Source organism: Oryx dammah, unplaced genomic scaffold, assembly GCF_014754425.2.
Source record: "Oryx dammah isolate SB20612 unplaced genomic scaffold, SCBI_Odam_1.1 HiC_scaffold_7, whole genome shotgun sequence".
Taxonomy (NCBI): domain Eukaryota; kingdom Metazoa; phylum Chordata; class Mammalia; order Artiodactyla; family Bovidae; genus Oryx; species Oryx dammah.
This window is the reverse complement of record NW_024070191.1, coordinates 2,775,048-2,788,484: the sequence shown is the minus strand read 5'-3', so window position 1 is coordinate 2,788,484 and position 13,437 is coordinate 2,775,048. Positions and strand designations below refer to the sequence as shown.

Genomic DNA, 13,437 nt, shown 5'->3' with positions numbered 1-13,437 from the left:
GGTTGTAGGAAAGGAGCAAACACACAATCAAAAGTCATTTTCTTCCTTTTGGCTTAATGATTCAATATGCTGGGACTTATATTCAAAGAAACTGCTGATTTCTCTGACTATAAGTCTTTCAGGTCAGCACTGATCCTATTGCACAGAGGCATGTCAGACTACTGAGGTTACCATGGCTCCACCAGGGCTGAACTCTATCAAGGAGACAAGAAATGTTTAGGTCTAAAAGACCACTCTAAGGTAGTTTCATACAATCATTTCCCAGAAGAAGAAACTGACATAGATGTAAGATAATGTAGCTAAAATCACAGGGTAAATTAAAGGCATAGCTTCAGCAGAACCTCAGATGCCAAGTCCTTGGTATGCTAAGATCAAATGAAGATTTAAATCATTAGTGGGAGATATTTCTATGAAATTTAAATATGAAGATATTTAATAAATTTTAATAGGGATTTATTTTTTTTCATGTATGCAGTTATTTAAAGCAATGGTGCATTTTATATGCAAGAGTCTGGGGGCTGAAAAGGTCAGGTGACATACACTTGCACTCAAAGTTTAGAATTTGGAAGGAGGGGGAGGAAGTATTAATAGATGCCTGTGATACACTTGTGAAATGTCTGCAGTGTACTATTCTACAATGATCTGGAGAAAAAAAAAAAGAAAAAAGAAAACCCTGCCTTACCTAAGGGAGTTAAGAAATGTGAAGTGAGAATTTTCAAAGTCTGTAAGAACTCCTGCTTCCTATCCAGGGAGCATAGGCACTCTGGGCAGTGATTTCAGTATTTACCAAAATCCTGGAAGGCTAGAAGTGCTGATATTTTTAGAGAGTTGTTAAAAATGCCAATATGACTGGAGCAACAGGTTAAGAATTCCGAGATGGAAGGAGAGGGTGGTCAGCAGCCAGACACGTCCAATATGATGGCTTGTTTTTCCAAAAGACAGTTTTTTAAAATTTTAATTTATTTATTTTAATTGGAGGCTAATTACTTTACAATATTGTATTGGTTTTGCCATACATCAACCTGAATCTGCCACGGGTGTACACGTGTTCCCCATCCTGAACCCCTCTCCCTCCTCCCTCCCCGTACCATCCCTCCAGGTCATCCCAGTGCACCAGCCCCAAGCATCATGCCCTGCATCGAACCTGGACTGGCGATTCATTTCTTATATGATATTATACATGTTTCAATGCCATTCTCCCAAATCATCTCACCCTCTCCCTCTCCTACAGAGTCCAAAAGACTGTTCTATACATCTGTGTCTCTTTTGTTCTCTCGCATATTTCTTTATTAGGAAACTATATTAAAACTGTCTTTTCAAAATACAATTTTAATATAGTTTCCTAGGAAAGAAGTTGAATATCTTAGTGGTTAGTTAGAATAATCTTATTTTAAAGTTTAATTTAAAACAATATATATATATATATATGAAGTCAATTTTGGATAAAATAAAGCTGTTTTAAAGAAAAGTTATAGCTTATGTGTTGTGATGGCTGTTAAAGTATTTTACCAAAATAGCATTTATTTCACTTTTCAATTATAAATTGTTGAAAGAAAAAAAATCCTGTTTTCAACAAACAGTTGCAGAGGGTAATAATATTTGCTTCTTTATTTTAAACATATATTTCTGTCAGTACTAGCAAACTAAAATACTTCTGGGGGAGAAAAAGAGGAACAAAAAGGGAAGTATTTTGTTTTACATAATTAGAAAATAATTTTGTAAAATTTAAAAAAAACATAAAATACTTTCTGAATGGTTAAGTAATTGGTAAATGTGCTAAATAATTAATTTAAAAATAATAATAAATGATTGTACCAAGCCATTTACAATAATTTTCATAAACACAGAAATCTCTTAAGTATCAGGATTAAATTTTAAAACTAAAGTAATTCACATCATCTTAATTTAATTTTGATTGAAGGAACTTTGTAGTATAGCAGTGTACATGCTTATTTAGTTTTATATGCATCTGCAGACCAACATAAAACTCCATTAAAATGAAGTCCAGTATAGAAATAAAATAAATTCAAAGTATTTGCACTCAGATATTTCTAAAGTAGTTAATTTGGCATTATACATCTTTTCAACGTGTGAACATTTTCTACAAGATAATTGCATTTTAAGAAACTTAACATTAAGTGAAGTGTTGGGGCTGAGGGGTGGAAGTGGTGCTAGAACCAGGAGGATAAGTCAGGAGGCTACTTCAGTGATGTTGACAGGAGATACTCAGACTGAGAAGGCAGAGACAGAAAGCGGGAAATGGTGAAAGGAATGTGGAAGAGGTGAAATTAGTGTGACTCGCGTGTGTAAATACATACACTTGTTGTCTCTGAATTGTGGCAGAAGAGGGCGTAAGCAGTGAGAAATCAACAACCTTGAAAAGAAACCTGAAGACCTTCCAAAGAATGACTGAATCAAGGTGGTTACTCTCGCTGCCAGAAGAAAATTAAATTTTCCAAGGAAGAAGATAAAAGCACAGCTTCTACCGTGGCTTATTACCAAGTCTAGCATTCAACCAAAGGGTCTGGAACTAACCCCCAGTGACCCAAAATCAAGAGACAGACAATAGGAAAAGAAAAGGACATCTAAATAGTATACTTGTCACTAAGGGACTTTGATAATTATGTTTTATATATTTCAGAATATAAATAAAATGATCAAGAATTTTTCCAGAAAGCTGGAATTCGTAACAACAAATTCAATGGAAGTTTTAAGAATTTTAAGATACAACATCTGAAATAAAGAACTCAATAGATATGACCTGAACTGAAAGGTTGAATAGTAGAAAATATTCAGCCTGAAGCAGAAGAAAATGTACAGAAGATACATGTGTAATTGGAATTGAAGCAGAGAAAGAGAAAACGGGACATAACTAATATTTGAAGACATGATCACGAAGAATTTTCCAATGTTAACAACAGGCATCAGGATAAAGCCTCAAGAAGTTCTAGAAGACATTTGGCATAATACAAGAGAAAACTCAGTGTGGCACATTATAATACATTTGCTGGAAAACAGGGAAAAATCTTACAGGTAGCATATGCAATGAAGTTTTATTTTCAAAGGGGCAAATATAAGATTGATAGAAGTATTCTCAATATAAATAAAAGAAGTAAAAAGGCAACAGAATGGTATCTTTGTAGTTTTGGGAAAAAGAAACAAGCTGTTAAAGTGACAGTAAAAACATTGGCTAATCAAAAAAGCAAGAACACCCAGAAATATGAGCTTTCATTTACTAGTAATTATATTCTAAATAAAAGTCTAAAATCTCTGGATAAGAATAATGCAAATGAAATAAAAATTGAGAAAATATGAAACAAATATTTGACGCTTGTAAGAGACAAATGTAAAATGCTTACGTGCATAGAATAGTTGAAAGCAAAAGGCTAGACAAAGATACTTTCTGGAAGGACTGAGCAACAGAAGAAATAGTATAGCTTTCTAAGTCAGAGCAGACATTAATGCCAGACACCCATGCTCGCTGCCATTTTTGTTATGTTTCATGTGAATAAAATCTATGCACAGGGAAGGGAAAACAGTCTGTCTTCAAACAAGCACATAGAGCAGCATGTACACGTGACTCTTCAGAAAGAAGCACCTGTTCCACGCCTGCCCGTCTCTCGCTGAGATCCTTCTCTCATCCGAGTGACACTGAGGACCTGCCCGTGTAATAACCGTTGCTCATCTTCCTCTGAGGAGCCGAGCTCTTGAGAAGGCAGTGGTGACCCCCGTGGTGTGATCCACAGGGCGGGCCATGTGCTCCTACCCCCAAAACAACTTTGCTGACAGCGGGGCTTCCTCTCTGATTGCAGACGTTGGTTTTGGCTGAATTGACTTTTTCTTCCTTACACTTCTTTCCTTTTCGCATGCTTTTCCGTCCGCACGTTGACTTCAGTCAATGAATTTAGTGTTTCCTCTCGCTGGCTGATGGCAGCCGCTGTGTGACTGTTCTGTTAACACTCGATGAATGCTTCACGGAAACTTCTGTTCGCTGTGACCTGGGCGTTAGTATGCAGAAGGGACCTTCAGTGCCTTTGCCAAATCCGTCAGCTGTGTGCGCTGTTCTGCTCAGTATTCTAAGGTGTCGTCACCTTTGAGTTCCTCTGTGTGTGTGTATGTCCCCTAGCTTTGTTTAGAGCAGGTTTATTTTCAGAGCAAAACTAAGAGGGAGGTACAGAGCTTTCCACATCACCACTGTCTGTGGACATGCACAGCCCCCTACCCCCACCATTATTAAGATCCCACATGAAGGGCTGCATTTTTTTTTTAAACCAAAGATGAACCTCTGTGGACACATCATCACCCAACTTCATGGTTTTCATTAGAATTTACTCCCAATGCTGAAGTCTGTGGGTTTGGACAAATGTACAGTGACGTGTAGCCATCATTACAGTATCCATCATGTATCTGTAATATATCCATCATTATAGTATCATGAAGAGTAGCTTTACTACCCTAAAAATTCCCCATGCTGCACCTGTTCATCCCTCCCACTTCCCAACCCCTGGCAACGACCGAATTTTTTTTTAACTGTTTTCATAGTTTTGCCTTTTCCAGAAAGTCCTAGAGTTGGACTCATACTGTATACAGCCTTTTCAGGTTGATTTCTGTCCCCTAGTCAATGTGTTCATGTCTCCTCCCTGTCATTCCATGGCTTGGTATTTACCTTCAGTGCTCAAGAAGAGTCCATCCTAAGGTATAATTTTTAAAGGCATAAAAATTCCAGACTGTGCAAGCCACGTATCATGTGAATGAACCAGAGTTTTCTTGGCTTAGACAAGCTCCCATGTTCATGGTGTGAAGTTGTCCCTCAACCAGCAGGAAGGGACAGCTGTCCACCACAGAGGGCGACGAAACCTCCCAGTTTGTCCAGTGCCGCCCCCATTTGATCATGGAAAATTCTGCACCCAGAGACCTTCTATAGGCAGCAGTGATCAAAACCATCACCACGAAAAAGAAATGCAAAAGGCAAAGTGGTGGTCTGAGGAGGACTTACTAATAGCTGAGAAAAGAAGAGAAGTGAAAGGCAAAGGAGAAAAGGAAAGATACACCCATTTGAATGCAGAGTTCCAAAGAATAGCAAGGAGAGGTAAGAAAGCCTTCCTAAGTGAACAATGCACAGAAATAAAGGAAAACAATAAAATGGGAAAGACTAGAGATCTCTTCAAGAAAATTAGAGATACCAAGGGAACATTTCATGCAAAGACAGGCACAATAAAGGACAGAAATGGTATGGAGCTAACAGAAGCAGACGATATTAAGAAGACGTGGTAAGAATACACAGAAGGGCTATACAAAAGAGATCTTAATGACCCACATAACCACAATGGTGTGATCACTCACCTAGAGCCAGACATCCTGGAATGTGAAGTCAAGTGGGCCTTAGGAAGTATTACTATGAATAAAGCTAGTGGAGGTGAGGAATTCCAGCTGAGCTATTTTCAAATCCTAAAAGATGATGCTGTGAAAGTGCTGCAGCCAATATGCCAGAAAACTCAGCAGTGGCCACAGGACTGGAAAAGGTCAGTTTTCACTGTAATCCCAAAGAAAGGCAATGAAAAAGAACGTTCAAACTACTGCACAATTTCACTTATCTCACACACTTGCAAAGTAATGCTCAAAATTTTCCAAGTCAGGCTTCAACAGTACATGAACTGAGAAATTCTAGATGTTCAAGCTAGATTTAGAAAAGGCAGAGGAACCAGAGATCAAATTGCCAACATTCCCTGAATCATAGAAAAAGCAAAAGAATTTCAGGAAAACATCTACCTCTGATTCCTTGACTATGCAAAAGCCTTTGCCTGTGTGGATCACAACAAACTGGGGAAAATTCTTCAAGAGATGGGAATACCAGACCACCTGACCTGTTTCCTAAGAAACCTATGTGCAGGCCAAGAAGCAACAGTTAGACTGGACGTGTGGCAACAGATTGGTTCCAAGTTGGGAAAGCAGCACATCAAGGCTGTATATTGTCACCCTGCTCATTTAACTTATATGCAGAGTATGTATGTATGTGTGTGCTTTGTTACTCAGTCACGTCCAACTCTTTACAGAGTGAAGTGAAGTGACGTGAAGTGAAGTCACTCAGTCGTGTCCGACTCTTTGCGACCCGTGGACTGTAGCCCACCAAGCTCCTCCGTCCATGGGATTCTCCAGGCAAGAATACTGGAGTGGGTTGCCATTTCCTTTTCCACTTTACAGAGTACATCACGTGAAATACCAGGCTGGATGAAGCACAAGCTGGAATCAAGATTGCCAGGAGAAATAACAATAACCTCACATATGCAGAATGACCACCCCCCCGGCAATGTGGCAGAAAGTGAAAAGGAGCTAAAGAACCTTTTGATAAAAGTGAAAGAGGAGAGTGAAAAAACTGGGTTAAAACTCAACATTTAAAGAATTAAGATCATGGTATCTGGGCCCATCACTTAATAGATGGAGAAACAATGGAAACAGTAACAGATTTTATTTTCTTAGGCTCCAAAATCACTGCAGATGGTGACTGCAGCCATGAAATTAAAAGACACTTGTTTCTTGGAAGAAAAGCTATGACTAACCTAGACAGTGTGTTTGTAATGTAACCTAGACATTACTTTGCTGACAAAGGTCCATATAGTCAAAGTTATGGTTTTTACAGTTGTTATGTGTGGATGTGAGAGTTGGATCATAAAGAAGGCTGAGCATTGAAGAACTGATGCTTTCAAACTCTGGTGTTGAAGAAGACTCTTAAGAGTCCCTTGGACTGCAAGGAGATCAGACCAATCTTAAAGGAAATCAATCCTGAATATTCATTGGAAGGACTGATGCTGGAGCTGAAACTCTAATACCTTGACCACTTGATGTGAAGAGCTGACTCATTGGAAAAGACCCTGATGCTGGGACAGATTGAAGTCAGGAGAAGGGGATGACAGAGGATAAGATGGTTAGATAGCATCATTGATTCAATGGACATGAGTTAGAGTCAACTCTGGGAGATGTTAGACAGGGAGGCCTGGTGTGCTGCAGTCCATGGGGTCATAAAGAGTCAGACACAACTGAGCAACTAAACAACAATAAATGAAACTTCCAGTGCCAGACACACAGAAGTGTCAGTCACCATATGTCAACTTTTAAAGTCAAAGATACAAGTTTGCAGTTATAATATAGAATCATTACTGTAAAATGTCAGTGATATTGTGATTATAAATATAAATTAAAAATGGCTATAGATTCTTTGAAGGAGGGTCTTATATGTATATGGCTTGCCTGTTTAAGCAGAAGGACACCCCACCCAGCCCCATCAAGGTAAAAGTGGAGCTATTTGGTACATTAAACCATGATCTTGGCATTTCTTGTCTCTGCAGACTCACTGGATCCAGTGTTCCCGACCTCATCGTGAGTATGAGCAACCAGATGTGGCTGCACCTACAGTCTGATGACAGCATAGCCTCGCCTGGATTTAAAGCCGTTTACCAAGGTAAGATCCGAACACACTAAAACCCCCTTTCTCACAGAGGGCCAGGGTCATTCTCTACGTTTCAGATATAAATGAAACTGATAAGTGAGAACAATGTTTAAAAATAGGGACTTATTTGCAACTTCCTTAGTTATAGTTGTGTTTAGAGCTCTTTTTTGCAAGCAGGAAATATTGACTTCTTGAGAGCTTGGCTGGCCATTATGGTGGCAAAATGGAGAGTGACATTAAGAATCACGTGTAAGCGATGGAATTATCCATACTTGTAGATCTTGGCATTTTCTCTCCTCCTGGGAGGAAGCTGCCATGATTATAACTACAAGGTACATTTAGAACAGAGTATGGATTTCAACGGCATTGATTCAATGAAGCTTATTATATGTGTCCTCATGTACAAATGTGTGGGTTTTTTAATGAAACACAGGGAAATCTTGACAGAATTGGGGAGAATCTACTAACAACCTTGCTTTGAGAGTTATGATTGTGCTTGCTCTGAAGAAGAGAAGGTTCCTTTGGGGAGGTTGGCTTCATCCCTGACTTGTGGGATGCTGAGAGTTGCTGTAGTGAAGTAGCTACTGTGCAGGTGACCCAGGGCCCTGAGCTCTGGGTGCTGCCTGTGTAAACTATCTCTGTTCCACCTACATTCTCTCATCTGGATGTCCTAGGGAACACATCTGTATTTCTGTGCCTGCGTCAGATCTTAGTTGGGGCACGTGGGTCCTGTTTTGTGGAGCGTGGACTCTCCATCTGTGGTGCACCAGCTGCAGTAGTGATGTCACGTGGATCCTAGAGCATGTGGGCTTCAGTAGTTTGCAGCTCGAGGCTTAGGTACCCCACACCATGTGGAATCTTAGTTTTCCAAGCAGGCCCCTGCATTGCAAAGTGGATTCTTAACCCCTGGACAACCAGGGAAGTCCCAGAAACACAACTTTTGTCCAGGGCATATTGATAGCTATCTTTCAAAACTTTTTTTTTTAATTTTGAAAAATTTCAAAATGTAAACAGAAGTAGAAAGAATAATATAATGCACCTGGGGTGACCTGCATTTTCATGTTTTGCAAGACCCTCAGATATTCACCTATTGATTCAAGTATTGGCTGGAGGTGAGGGACACAGCTACCAAACTCAAGGACCCATCTATATCGTCAGCCTCATCTCAGCCCTGCTTTTTCTCAAGTGTCCTACAACATCTTCCAGGAAATCAATGATATTCCCTTCTGTTAGACATTCACAAACAGTTCTGGATTCACAGGAAAATCTTTATCCAATGACAATATCTTTAAATCATCTCTTCCTTATTCCCACCAAAAACAGAAGAAAGAAAACGAAAATCCTTTCTCACTGCCACCCCTCAAAAAACAGAATCAGCAAGCTGCCTTCCAATTTCAGGTTCTCAGAGGTTTAGTCCACGTAACTCCCTTCTCACGCACTTTGGTTCTAAAGGTGATGACGCGGCAGCCAGCCAGCCCTCAGCATGTGTCTCAGGGCATCCCAGGATCCACGGGTCGGCTCTTGATTGCTAGAAGTGGTAAAGAACTGAGAGAGAGACAAATTAGAAGGAGATGCAAGACCAGAAGAGGAAGAGCGGAAATGATCTTCATGATATTCCAACCTCAAGGCATAGCTGTCAGGAAGCACATCTGTTTTGACTGGCAAAAAGATACACACAGGAACACACAGACCATTCTACTGTAAAGCCTTCCTTTCATGTTCTCTATATCAGTAATTACATCATTTTAACTCAAGAAATAAACATTTAAGAAAGCTCATGGGCATATTAAATTCTTCCTTTGTGTTTATGCAAAATCAAAGCAGTGATGGATGTACTGCTTGTATCTTCAGCTTAGATCCTTCGTGTATTTGACTAAAAGAAATAATGAAATGTGTCTCCAGAAATGATACGGTGACCTTACTAATATTAATAATGTTTTATAAATTATTATATAAAACAACTTATTTATAAAACTTTATATATATATATATATATATATATATATGCTGCTATTTACATATACTGTGAGTGAGTGAGTGAAAGTCACTCAGTCTTGTCCAACTCTATGCAACCCCATGGGACTGTAGCCCACCAAGTTTCTCTGTCAATGGGATTTTCCAAGCAAGAATACTGGAGTGGGTTCCATTCCCTTCTCCAGGGGATTATTAAGACCCAGAGATCAAACCTGGGTCTCCTGCATTGCACGCAGATTCTTTACTGTGTAATCACCAGGGAAACCCTTGCACATACTGACATACTTTCAAAAACCATGACTGATTTGAAGTCGTTTTTCACTAAATTTGAAAAGAGTCTGTTCTCATCTTGAATTCAAGTTATAGTCATGAGAAGCCTTTTCAGGATCATTTTATACTCTCTTAAAAATACCTTGGCACTGATAGTTGATCAAAATTACCAGGAAATTACATCTTAAACTTACAATTTTTACTCACATAGAAAAGATCTACTATTTGAAGAAAACTGCTCATTATAAACCATAATCTAAGACAATGTAAGTATTCAGAATAAAACATTGTCCCATATAACTATTTAAATTTTCAAAATTTTAGATATTTTCCATAAGTTTCAAAATTCTAAGGAAGTAACAAGTTTTAAAGAACTGTAATAAAGTAGAAATAGTGGTTATTTTATCTGGATTATTTTACTGTTAGGGAACCCATATAAAGAAAGAATTTGTAAGTTATTTTCAGAAAAAGTTAGAAAATTGGCATGGGGGAGATTCAATTGTGGATATTGAAGACTTTTGCATCTATTAGCAGTTTTGTTTCCGTATTGCTAATTATCTATATGTACATTTTCTTTGAATTATTCTTTGAAACAGTTTTTTAAACATCTTACTGGCTCCACTGATTACAGAGTTCATTGAAATCTTTGACATGACAAATGTGTGCGTACACATGTGAAAATGAGAAATGCCAATCTGGAGAGCTGGGAGTTTGTTTTATTGCTTCTTATTTTGTGAATTTGAGCAAAGAAGCAGTGTGCTCTTATCTTCCTAGTGCTGACTGTTGGGTATTCAGCAGCTGAAAAAAAGCAGCTAGTAGTTACTGCTCACCAAGCCAGTGGGGCAAGTAATTCAAAGCATTTCCCAAAGTCAAAACTATAAAGCTGGCACGTGAGGGTGTCTTGAGCCCAGCAGTGAAGACAGCATAGCAGGGCTACACCCTTGCCATGTGAGATGAAGGAGAGTGACCACACTGAAAAGTCCTGGGGTGACTAGAGGCCCCTAAGGAGTGTCCTTATCCACACAGATTGAAGATTCCGCCTTGCTGGAAGCATGGCTGTGAGGGGGACGTCCTGACTCTTTTTAATGAGAAATGCTCCCAAAGGGTATTTGCAGCCTGTGTGAAGGTGAGGGCTAGAATGAACAGATGATTGCTGAAGACTTCCTGACATTTGGGGTTTTAGAGTTGACCTTTAATTGAACTTCTACGTGACTGTGTTATTTAGGAAAGTGTGCAGAAGTAGAACCCTTTCCACCTGACCTGTGCTTGCTCCTGCCTCTGGTAGAATCTAAACACAACTGTCAAATACCAGACACTCCCCAACAGCAAGTGACTGTGAATTACACCCAACAGTTCTAAGACATGTGCCATAAAGACTAGGATAAAGACGGGAGAGAGGAGCATCAGTCCCAGATTGAGGATCCTTGAACATTAACGAATATAAGTGTTCTCAATTATAACTGAATATTCCTCCAGGCATCATGATTCAGTTTGATGACCATACAGCATAAGTTAGAATCACATTCAGTCCTAATTAGTACTCTGCTAACAGCCCTGATAGCCCGTTAATAGCTACAGCCTCAGTTGTGGTGGAAAAGTGGATGGCTATCAGTCCTCGTGAGAGAGCCAGTCCAAGGCCACTTATTATTTTTTGACAGAGCAATATTCCATAGTTTTTAAGATAATTCAAACAGAGAGATAAGGTAAGATTTGAGGATTTTAAAAGTTGAGAGAATATCATATATCAAAAGAAAGACATCATACAGACTTAGAGAAGATCATACTAAGTGAAATAAGCCAGATAGAGAAAGACAAATATCATATGATATCACCTATACATGGAATCTAAAAAAAAAAAAAAAAGATACAAATAAACTTATTTACAAAAAAAAAAAAAAATAGATTCATACACACAGAAAACACACTTGTGGTTACCAAAGGGGAAAGGGGATAGAACAGATAAATTAGGAGTTTGGGATTAGCATGTATATATACTATTATATATCAACATAAAATAGATAACCGACAAACATCTGTGTCAACTATGCTTCAATTAAAAATAAAGTAGAATCATCAACTTAATTAATTTAAAGAAAAAAAAAAGATGTCCTTGAAACTATTATTTCCAGAGTGCTATATTAAGCTAGAAATTGGCAATAAAATAAAAACATTTCGTACAGGTGATCATCAACTATATGGTGGTGATTTAGTCACTAAGTTGTGTCTGACTCTTGTTGACGCCATGGACTGTAGCCTGCCAGGCTCCTCTGTCCATGGAATTTCCCAGGCAAGAATATTGGAGTGAGTTGCCATTTCCTTCTCCAATCAAATATATAAATAATCACATTATTTGACTGACAATGTAGTTGTCTATCATATGATCAGAAAATATATACCACTAATCCTTACATATGTTTCACTTTCTAGGTTTTAACAATACCTGTAAGTAACATTTGTTGTAATAGTTCAGGATGTAGGCTCTGAAGCCAGACTACCCAGGACCCTCACTCTGTCACTCAGCTGTGTAACTTAGGGTGAGCTATCTAACCTCCTGTGTGTCAGATTCCTCTTTTTTTTAAAAAAAAAGGAGAAAATAATAATGATACTAGTTTCACTGGGCTTCCCAGGTGGCTCAGTGGTAAAGAGTCCGCCTGCCAAGCAGGAGACTAGTTCTGGATCCCTGGGTCAGAAAGATTCCCTGGAGAAGGAAATGGCAACCCACTCCAATATTCTTGCCTGGAGAATCCCATGGACAGAGGCGCTGGATGGTCCACAGTCCATGGAGTTGAAGTTGAACAAGACTGAGTGACTGAACACATGTGCACAACACGTGCACACACACACACACACACACACACACGTACATCTGTGTGTATAAGGAGAGAGAGAATACGGTGGTAATTAAGAAAAGTATTGGAAAAATATTATGCAAAGTTTAAAAAGCAATAACTCTTTAGGGAGGTATTTCAGGCGTCTGAGAAGGCAATCTAAGAGAGGTGAGATTTGTTGTTTAAAACCTTTTTGTGTATGAAAATATTTACTACAAAGTAATCAATTAAAAAACCAAAAAGGAAAAATATTGTATAAATAATTATAATACAGCTGTGCAAGCAATATTACCCATCCATTATACTATAAAACTTATTATGTGTGTATAATATATGGCTAATTTTCAAGAAAAGTAGAGATACCAAAGGAACATTTCATGCAAAGTTGGGCACAATTATGGACAGAAATGGTATGGACCTAACAGAAGCAGAAGATATTAAGAAGAGGTGGCAAGAATACACAGAAGAACTATGCAGAAAAGATCTTCATGACCCAGATAACCACGACAGTGTGATCACTCATTTAGAGCCTGACATCCTGGAATGTGAAGTCAACTGGGCCTAAGAAAGCATCACTATGTACAAAGCTAGTGGAGGTGATGAAATTCCAGTTGAACTATTCCAAATCCTAAAGGATGATGCTGTGAAAGTGCTGCACTCAATATGCCAGCAAATTTGGAAAGCTCAGCAGTGGCCACAGGACTGGAAAAAGTCAGTTTTTATTCCAATCCCAAGGAAAGGCAATGCCAAAGAATTCTCAGACTACCACACTCCTCTCACAAGCTAGTAAATAATGCTCAAAATTCTCCAAGCCAGGTTTCAACAGTACATGAACCATGAACTTTCAGATGTTCAAGCTATATTTAGAAAAGGCTGAGGAACCAGAGATCAAATTGCCAACATCCACTGGATCATTGCAAA

The 13,437-nt window shown here is 38.7% G+C and overlaps 1 protein-coding gene across 1 annotated transcript in view; it reads left to right on the top strand.

The window, feature by feature from the left end:
• CSMD1 (CUB and Sushi multiple domains 1) overlaps nucleotides 1-13,437 on the top strand; it is a 2,078,553-nt gene that overhangs the window by 1,598,944 nt on the left and 466,172 nt on the right. The window contains exon 12 of the mRNA XM_040243208.1: nucleotides 7,344-7,456. Within this exon, the coding sequence (XP_040099142.1) occupies nucleotides 7,344-7,456 (113 nt within the window). The remainder of the gene's footprint in view (nucleotides 1-7,343; nucleotides 7,457-13,437) is intronic.